General features: G+C 58.9%; 1 protein-coding gene across 4 annotated transcripts; it reads left to right on the forward strand.

Annotated features, from left to right (window-relative positions):
• The first annotated feature begins 303 nt into the window (after positions 1-303).
• Positions 304-8,889, forward strand: LMAN2L (lectin, mannose binding 2 like). 4 transcript variants are annotated; one of them, XM_030510037.1, is made up of 9 exons: positions 315-454; positions 538-656; positions 2,603-2,720; positions 3,679-3,761; positions 5,296-5,328; positions 5,636-5,797; positions 5,872-5,986; positions 7,141-7,260; positions 7,608-8,889. In XM_030510037.1, the coding sequence occupies exons 1-9, from the start codon at positions 325-327 to the stop codon at positions 7,748-7,750; spliced, it is 1,023 nt and encodes a 340-aa protein (XP_030365897.1). In that variant the 5' UTR covers positions 315-324; the 3' UTR covers positions 7,751-8,889. The 4 variants fall into 4 exon arrangements, 3 of the variants coding, with proteins under 3 accessions (XP_030365898.1, XP_030365897.1, XP_030365900.1); XR_003994805.1 differs by lacking the exon at positions 7,608-8,889 and adding an exon at positions 6,766-6,997 and having other exon boundaries at positions 322-454; positions 7,141-7,220; XM_030510038.1 differs by lacking the exon at positions 5,296-5,328 and having other exon boundaries at positions 304-454.
• Positions 8,890-9,541: the final 652 nt, after the last annotated feature.

A 9,541-nucleotide genomic window follows, 5' to 3' on the forward strand; every position in this document is an offset into this window, starting at 1 on the left:
GCACTAGGATCGGGAGGGGGGCACTAGGATCGGGGAAGGGGACACTAGGATCTGGGGAGGGCAATAGGACCGGGGAGGGGGGCACTAGGACCTGGGGGCGCGCCCCTCAGGACATTGCGCGCCAGGAGCGGGCGCGGATCCTTTAAGTCCTCCAGAACTACATTACCCATCAACCTCTGCGCGCACCCCCTTCGCACCTCTCAGTTGACAGTCCTCTCCTCCAACCCGCGTGCGGCGGGCCTGGGCGAGGCAGCCAATGGGTGAGCTCGGCGCGGATAGCTGTCCAATGGGCGGGCGGGGCGGAGCGCGGGCGGCAGGGGCAAGATGGCGGCGGCGGGCCGGTGGCGGGCCGGGCTGGCGCTGGTGGCGCTGGCGCTGGCGCTGAGGGGGCCGCGGGCCGAGCAGACGGAGGAGCACCTCAAGCGGGAGCACTCGCTCTCCAAACCCTACCAGGGTGAGTGGGGCAGGGCAGGGCGCTGGTGGAAGGTGCCCCGGTGCCCCGGTGTCCGGTACCGACAGCCGCGTTGTGGGCCGCAGGTGTGGGCTCGGCCAGCTCGGGGCTGTGGGACCTGCAGGGTAACGCCATGGTCATGACCCAGTTCATCCGCCTCACCCCCGATGTGCAGAGCAAGCAGGGAGCCGTGTGGAACCGAGTGGTGAGCGCGGGGGGGCACCACGATGGGGTGGGGGTGAGGGGCGGGACCGTGGGGTCCCCCTTTTGGGATGAGGGGGCTCGAAGAAGGGGTTAAGGGCAGGGTTCGGGGGTTTGGGGGGGCTTGGGGTGAGCAGAGGGGAAGTGGGGGCCTTGGGAAGGGGGTTTAGGAGGGCCTGAGACTGAGCCAGGGGTGTTGGGGGGGGGCCCGAGTAAGGGGTGCAGGGTATGGGCAGGAGTGGGGGGGCTGGCAGAGGGGGTGCGAGGTAAAGGGAGGGTCTGGGGGGGGTATCAGGGCAGGTCTGGGGCAAATGAGGGTGCAGGGGGGTCCAGGCCAGCAGATATGAGGGGTTTGGGGTGGGGGGAATTGGGAGGAGGGGGTGGAAGGGGTAGGGGGGAGGCTGGCTGGGGTTGTGGAGTGGGGAAAGGGGGAGCTATGGGGCTTGGAGCTGGTACCACTGCAGCTCCCAGCCTTTGGCGTGGTGGTTCCTGCAAGGGCTGAGCCACCCCATGGGAATTTGGGGTGCTGGGGGTCTCCCGTGGGATCACCATGGCTGGAGCTGCTGCTCCCTTTGCCATGGCCAGCTCTGGAAGTGGGGCAGGTAAAGCAGCAGCTTGACAGGGTGCACCGGCGCTGCGCTCTGTTAGGGTGTTTCACCCAGCACACAGCAACGCTCCCTTGAATTCCGGGATAATTCCCATTGAATTTCAAGTCGGGGGTGAAAGCTGGGGGGATGTTGTGCCCCAGGACCCACAGGGGTTTGGAAAACACCCTACGAGACCAGAGCGATCCATCACGCTCTGATTTAGTGATATATAACGTTGAGGGAGGTTGCTTTTCCTTCGGGCTTTCTCTCCTTTTCCTTTGGGCTTTCTCTCCTTTTCCTTCGGGCTTTCTCTCCTTTTCCTTCGGGCTTTCTCTCCTTTTCCTTCGGGCTTTCTCTCCTTTTCCTTCGGGCTTTCTCTCCTTTCCTTCGGGCTTTCTCTCCTTTTCCTTCGGGCTTTCTCTCCTTTTCCTTCGGGCTTTCTCTCCTTTTCCTTCGGGCTTTCTCTCCTTTTCCTTCGGGCTTTCTCTCCTTTTCCTTCGGGCTTTCTCTCCTTTTCCTTTGGGCTTTCTCTCCTTTTCCTTTGGGCTTTCTCTCCTTTTCCTTTGGGCTTTCTCTCCTTTTCCTTTGGGCTTTCTCTCCTTTTCCTTTGGGCTTTCTCTCCTTTTCCTTTGGGCTTTCTCTCCTTTTCCTTTGGGCTTTCTCTCCTTTTCCTTTGGGCTTTCTCTCCTTTTCCTTTGGGCTTTCTCTCCTTTTCCTTTGGGCTTTCTCTCCTTTTCCTTTGGGCTTTCTCTCCTTTTCCTTTGGGCTTTCTCTCCTTTTCCTTTGGGCTTTCTCTCCTTTTCCTTTGGGCTTTCTCTCCTTTTCCTTTGGGCTTTCTCTCCTTTTCCTTTGGGCTTTCTCTCCTTTTCCTTTGGGCTTTCTCTCCTTTTCCTTTGGGCTTTCTCTCCTTTTCCTTGGGTTAGCTCTCAGGAAATGCAGCTTCCAACCAAAGCCACCAGTCGTCTTCCCAACATCCCATGAGCAAATCTGCCCTTTAGCACAGGGAATTTATTGGGAGCTCAGGAAGTAACTGGCTCGGCAGGAGTGTGTGAGGTATTTTGCTGGAGCTCCTGTTGCCTTGGAATAGTGCGAGATCAGAAGCGGATCCTTGGCTTTTTATAGCCTTGGGTAACAAGCAGTTCCCTCGGCTTAATGATGTCCCTTGGGATTCATTATTCTTGCTCACATGCAAACTATGGGATAGCATGGTCTGTTGGCAAGGGAAATGTGGAGTGGTGGCACATGGAGCTGTTGTGACAGGCACAGCACGGTGCACACTGTCCCTTAACCTTCATGGGCACAGAAGCAGTGGGTGCCGGCCCTGGGACACCCTCCTGTCACATCCGTGCTCCTTTTCTTGCAGCCGTGTTACCTCCGGGACTGGGAGATGCAGGTGCACTTCAAAATCCACGGGCAAGGCAAGAAGAACCTGAACGGGGATGGCTTTGCCATCTGGTACACCAAGGATCGCATGCAGCCAGGTGAGCGTGGCTGCAGCCACTGTGGCTCCAGGGGAAGGTGTCGGCAACGTGCCACCTTCTCATGGGATGGTTTGGGTTGGAGGGACCTTAAAGCTCATCCAGCTCCAACCCCCTGCCACGGGCAGGGACACCTTCCACTAGAGCAGGTTGCTCCAAGCCCCTGTGTCCAACCTGGCCTTGAACACTGCCAGGGATGGGGCAGCCACAGCTTCTCTGGGCACCCTGTGCCAGCGCCTCAGCACCCTCACAGGGAAGAGCTTCTGCCTCAGAGCTCATCTCAATCTCCCCTCTGGCAGCTTAAAGCCATTCCCCTTGTCCTGTCCCTATGGGCCTTTGTCCAAAGCCCCTCTCCAGGTTTCCTGGAGCCCCTTTAGGCACTGGAGCTGCTCTAAGGTCTCCCCTTCAGGAGCCTTCTCTTCTCCAGGCTGCCCCAGCCCAGCTCTCTCAGCCTGGCTCCAGAGCAGAGCTGCTCCAGCCCTCGCAGCAGCTCCGGGGCCTCCTCTGGCCTCGCTCCAGCAGCTCCACGTCCCTCTGGTGCTGCTGCCCCAGAGCTGGATCAGAACTGCAGGGGGGGTCTCCCCATCACGCAGCAGAGGGGCAGGATCCCCTCTCTCAACCTGCTGCTCACGCAGGGGCACTGGGAGGCTGGAGTCACTTGGGGGTCAGGGCTTTGGGGTTGTTTTGCCCTGATTTTGGGGTCAGTGTAATGGGAAGTGTGGGGCCTCTTGCACTGGGAGTCAGCTCCTTAAAAAACAGGCTGTGGAGGAAGCTCAATCCTTGAGCAGCAAAGGCAAAGGGATTTCATCTGCCCCTCTGACTTCCCTGCCTGCTCTGTGTGCTCTGTTCACTGCTCAAGGCCTCCTCCTTACCTGCTCCAGAACAACAGGATGAGTAACAAACCCTTTGCAACGCCTGCCTGGCTTTGCCATCCTTAACCAAAGGCTCTCCTTCCTCCTAGGACCTGTCTTTGGAAGCAAAGATAACTTCCTGGGGCTGGGGGTGTTTGTGGACACCTACCCAAACGAGGAGAAGCAGCAGGAGGTGAGTTAGGAGAGCAGAACAGGACCATGCTGCCCACCAGCTGCCTGCACGGGCAGAGCTGAGGTTATGTCCCTTCAGTGCCATGCTGTGACCTTCCCTGAGCTCTGAAGTCAGAGAGCACCTACTGCAGCTACCTGATGACCCCACCAGTGTTGTGAGCTCCTGGGCTATTCTGGAGGCTGCCACAAGTAGTATCTGAGGTGGAGCTGTACCAAGAGCGTTGTAGACCTTGAGTAGAGCAGTTCCTGAGCTGCCAGCCCAGGCCTGCCCGTGTGACAGGGCTGTTTCAGGGTGCAGTGTGGCACTGGCTCTGCCCCTTTGGGAGACGTCCATGTGAAGACCTTTGTGTTCCTGATGTGTCTGTTGCTCGTTTGGAGGTTTATTGGTGTGTGTTCCTATGGAGAAGGGAGTGTAGAGGTAGTTAAAACCAAGCCCTGCCCTGGAATCTCTTTCATCACTCCAAAACCAAAGCTGGACTCTATCTTAATTCCAGTTTTCCTTAAAAAATAGGCCCTGTTTTACCCCAAGACCTTGGTGCTGATCCCAGCAGTGGGATTAACACCACTTATCCTGGGGAGAGGGACGAAAGGTGCAGTTGGGATGTGCCCTGACCTTGGAGCTGCTGAGAAATGCTGAGTAAGAACCAGCTTTTGTTCAGGCACCCAAAGCAGCAGCTCTGGTGCAGGGGTGGACTTTGTGCTTGTAAAAGCCTTTCTGAGCTATTTGGTGCCTTGTTAATGGGATTAATGTGGTGCTGGGTGGATCCTGGTGACTTGCGGTGGCAGAGCTGCTTTGGTGGGGTGAAAGGGATGCACAGTGGGTCTTCCTTAAAGGAAATAATCAGTGGAACATGGGCTTCCTGGCACCTGGAGAGGGCTGCCCTCCTGTGCTCAGGCACAGGGCAGGGAAGGGATGTGTGGAATCGTGGAATCCCAGCCTGGTTTGGGTTGGAAGGGGCCTTAAAGCTCATCCAGCTCCAACCCCCTGCCCCGGGCAGGGACACCTTCCACTAGAGCAGGTTGCTCCAAGCCCCTGTGTCCAACCTGGCCTTGAACACTGCCAGGGATGGGGCAGCCACAGCTTCTCTGGGCACCCTGTGCCAGCGCCTCAGCACCCTCACAGGGAAGAGCTTCTGCCTCAGAGCTCATCTCAATCTCCCCTCTGGCAGGTTAAAGCCATTCCCCTTGGCCTGTCCCTACAGGCCCTTGTCCAAAGCCCCTCTCCAGGTTTCCTGGAGCCCCTTTAGGCACTGGAGCTGCTCTTGCTGTTGGGGCTCTGGCTTTTGTGCGAGTGAGCTGCTGCATGGGCAGGAGCAACACGGCAACACCTGATGTGGCTTTCACCCCCCGGCACCTTTCCCTCTCCGTGTGTCCGGATTCAGCACCTACCACCTAAACCCCTCCCTGCTTTACTCTCTGCTAAGCTGAGCTCTCCAGGAAGGAAGTTTCCAGGTTGCAGGTTAACACTAAACTCTGGTCTGTGACCATCTTGCCTCTGTGCTCTTTCTTGCTTTGCGATAACCCTGGACTGGCAGGCTCAGAAGAGGAGGTACAGCCCGGGAAATCAGGTACTTCCTCTTGCTGACCTTCCCGTTCCCAAGCTCTCCGGTCTCCCCTTGGCTCACAGTTGAGGAATTCCCTCCTCTGAGCTCCAGAAATCCCTTTGTGAGCTGGGAGAGGCTGCATGAAACCGCCTGGCCTCCATCCTGAACGTCCAGGAGCCCAAGGGATGGAATTGGGATCGTGCTGTTGTGGCGTTGAGGCAGATTCTTAGTGGCATGAAGCAGTTTGGGCTCCCTAGGGCTGTTGGTTCATGGTAGCACCAAGCTGGTGGAGCAAGAGCAGCAGCTCAGCTCCAGCCTTGCCCCCTGGCAGCGCGTCTTCCCCTACATCTCGGCCATGGTGAACAACGGTTCCCTCACCTACGACCACGACCGGGACGGGCGCCCCACGGAGCTGGGGGGCTGCACGGCCATGGTGAGGAACCTCAATCACGACACCTTCCTGGTCATCCGCTACGTGAAGAGGAGGCTGACGGTGAGTGCTGCCAGCCCCGGGCCCACGGGGCAGCGGGGCCAGGGCACGGGCTCAGGGACCTGCTTCTGCCCCAGGTCCTGATCGACATCGACGGGAAGCACGAGTGGAGGGACTGCATCGACGTGCCGGGCGTGCGCCTGCCCCGTGGCTACTACTTTGGGACTTCTTCTGTCACTGGAGACCTCTCAGGTACTGCCCTGGCATCCCAAACCTTGTTTCCCGAGCAGCTCCTGTGCAGCTTTGGGTGTCTGGAGGCGCAGCTTGGTACCTGCTGGGGCTTACAGGAGCACGTGAGGATCTTCCCATGCTTTAAGCTGTGAGCAGGAGCTTTGGGGTTTCGCTCGCAGCAGCTCCTGAGGAGCCCAAAGCCTGGTCTTGGTGTGTTGCTCCCCGAGTGCTTGCTTTAGGCAGCGATTCCCACTTCCCTTGAGCTCCCTGCATGGCCCAGCCTCAGCCACCAAGAGTGCAGAAAGCGGCTGTAGCAGCTCAGCCAGAGGCTCTGTCTCCAAAACAAGCCCTTGGGGAGGAGTAAAAGCAGGATGAGCACTGAAAAAGAACCTCCTCTGCTCTCCTGCCACAGCCCGTGGCGCCTGGGTTATCCCCAAGGGCAGCACTGGAAGGAACTGCCTTCACTGCAGCCACTGCATTGCAGCCACTGCATTACAGCCCTGCCACAGAGTCCCTCCTGCCCTCTGGCTCTGCTCTGGGGGTGTTTTGCTTTGGATTTCACATCCTGAGAGCTCTGGGCTGCCCCTTATTGAGGGAGGACCTAAAGCTGCAGCTTTTCACCCTCCTCAGCGTAATACTTCTCCCCTGGTGCTGGTGGAGGTGCTGTGAGATCTGCTGTTACCCCGCTGGGCCTCTTTGGGCACGTTTTAAGCCTGATTTGAGCTCTGCCTCTATAGCAGTGCATCGATGGGTGTCTGAGCCCATCGTTGGCTCCAACAGCAGTTCCTTTTCTCTCCCAGATCCCTGCCCGGTGCCCGGGGAGCTGGTGTGGAGCTGGTGTGGAGCACTCGCCTTGTCCCACTAACAACCCCACCAGCACGAGCAAAGGGCCACGTGAGGCCGATGCTAACACCTTCCCTTCGGGTGGCTCACAGGCTTCTCCCAGTTGGGGCTGGTGGCTTTCAGTTTAGCTTAAAGGTTCCTGTTGGCTGAGGGCACAGCTCAGCCCAGCAGAGATCCTGCCCTCCGCAGGTGAGTTTTCCCACCTTGGGAAGGGAGAGCAGCACCTTTGTCCCAAGTGCTAACGCGCCGTGGTGCTGCCTGAGGCACCCAGCCCCTGGCCAGAGCTGTGTCTGTCGGTGGTGCCTCAGGACATGGTGGTTCTCTGCTTGCAGACAACCACGACATCATCTCCCTGAAGCTTTACCAGCTGACAGTGGAGAGGACCCCGGAGGAGGAGAAGCGGGACAGGGAGGTCTATCTGCCCGTCGTGGACAACCTGAAGCTGCCAGGAAGTGAGTAGGAGCTGCTGGTGTCACCCCAGGGCAAGGTGGGACCAGCAGGGTTGGGGGACTTGGAGGGTTGTGGAGGAGAAGCCACATCTTGAGAGCGAACGAGCTGAGCTCCACCTGGAATCATAGAGTCATGGAATGGTTTGGGTTGAAGGGATCTTAAAGCTCATCCAGCTCCAACCCCCTGCCACGGGCAGGGACACCTTCCACTAGAGCAGGTTGCTCCAAGCCCCTGTGTCCAACCTGGCCTTGAGCACTGCCAGGGCTGGCAGTTCAGGAGGGGTTACTGGTGTGGGTTTTGGGGCTCTCGGGGTGCTCATGGGCTGGTTTCCCTCCTCTCTCCCTCCCAGTGGAGGCACCGCTGGAGCCCATGAGTGGCCTGGCTCTCTTCTTGATCGTCTTCTTCTCCCTCGTTGCCATCGTTTTCGCCATCGTCATCGGAGTCATCATCTACAACAAGTGGCAGGAGCAGAGCCGGAAACACTTCTATTGACTTGGGAATACCCTGGGATCGCCCATGGCTAGTCCTTGGTAGCCACCTCCTGCCTCCCACCATTCGCACACTGGCCAGAGCGTGCTGGACCGACCCCCATGGCAGGGACCTTTGTGTCCCCCCAGAATCCCACCGGGGACGGCTGCTGTTTCTTGTTGGGCTCCAGAACTCCAGTGCTGCTCCTGGTGGGAGCCGGGATCCTCAGCGTGTCCTGTGGTGCCTGCAGGGATGGAGCTGCCACCTCCTGAAGGAGCTTTGCTTTGGGAATTGTTCAGGAGGATGTCCGGACATGGGCAGGATGTGAGGGATGCCAGCGAGCAGGGCCCGGCCGAGCGCCTGTTTCCACACCAGATCCCACCACCAGATTCCTCCTTCCTTCCAAGCAATTCCACTTCCAGGAGGGATTTTCCAAGCTGTTCACCCCACTCTGGCTGCTTTCTGTCACCTGCCTTAGGCTGGTGTTGGAGCCCAGGCAGCTTTTCTTTGTACTCAGATCCCCGCACCGGTGCTGTTTGCATGTCGTGTCGTGGCTTCTGGCACCTTTCCCCTCGGTGCTCGCTGCATCCCAGGGCTTCCTCCAAGGATTTCCCTGCCTTGGAGCCGGAGCTCTTGCTGCCTTTCAGGGAGTTGTGGTTCAATCCTACCTCAGGGACTGCTTTGGTCAATGATTTCTTGGTGTTCTCTTGCTGGTTATTGCATCCACTCTCGCCCCTGGGGACCCCAGCACAAGATGATGGTCCCCAGAGGGACCCAGGAGAGGGAGACATTTAGGTCGGTTTGTCCCAGGGGAGTCTTTAATGGCTCTGGGGACATCAGGATGGCAAATCTGCAGCCCCATCCTTGGCAGCACCCTCCTCGATGGCACCCTGGGGAGCTGTGCCCATGCCCTGCAGCTTTCCAGGACCCTCACACCAGGATGGATCCCTGTGGAGGTCCCAGAGGTACGCGGGGCAGGGGGGGCACACACGTGGCTGGTTGGGGGGGAGCCTTTTTCCAAGTGCCCAGCACTGGTTGTGGTGTAAAAGGAGAGTTTTCCTGGTGGGTTTGGTCTCTTTTTGCCTCATAACCAGGAGCGAAACGCGGGTGCCTCTCCCTGGAGCTGCTCTGGTGTCTCAGAATAAACGTTGGTGCGTGTGTGACATGGAGTGAGAGTGTGAGCAGCAGGTCGGGGGGGGATCCTGCCCCTCTGCTGTGCTTTGGGGAGCCCCCCCCTGCAGTCCTGACCCAGCGCTGGGGCAACAGCAGCAGAGGGACGTGGAGCTGCTGGAGCGAGGCCAGAGGAGGCCCCGGAGCTGCTGCGAGGGCTGGAGCAGCTCTGCTCTGGAGCCAGGCTGAGAGAGCTGGGCTGGGGCAGCCTGGAGAAGAGAAGGCTCCTGAAGGGGAGACCTTAGAGCAGCTCCAGTGCCTAAAGGGGCTCCAGGAAACCTGGAGAGGGGCTTTGGACAAGGGCCTGGAGGGACAGGACAAGGGGAATGGCTTTAACCTGCCAGAGGGGAGACTGAGATGAGCTCTGAGGCAGAAGCTCTTCCCTGTGAGGGTGCTGAGGCGCTGGCACAGGGTGCCCAGAGAAGCTGTGGCTGCCCCATCCCTGGCAGTGTTCAAGGCCAGGTTGGACACAGGGGCTTGGAGCAACCTGCTCTAGTGGAAGGTGTCCCTGCCCGGGGCAGGGGTTGGAGCTGGAGGAGCTTTAAGGTCCCTTCAACCCAAACCAGTCTGCAACACGATGGGCTCATGTCACCACCAAGTCCCTTGGGTGCAGCATCCCCTCCCCAAACCCCTGCTGTTGGGTGC

The sequence above is a fragment of the Strigops habroptila genome, chromosome 21, assembly GCF_004027225.2.
Source record: "Strigops habroptila isolate Jane chromosome 21, bStrHab1.2.pri, whole genome shotgun sequence".
In the NCBI taxonomy this organism is placed as follows: domain Eukaryota; kingdom Metazoa; phylum Chordata; class Aves; order Psittaciformes; family Psittacidae; genus Strigops; species Strigops habroptila.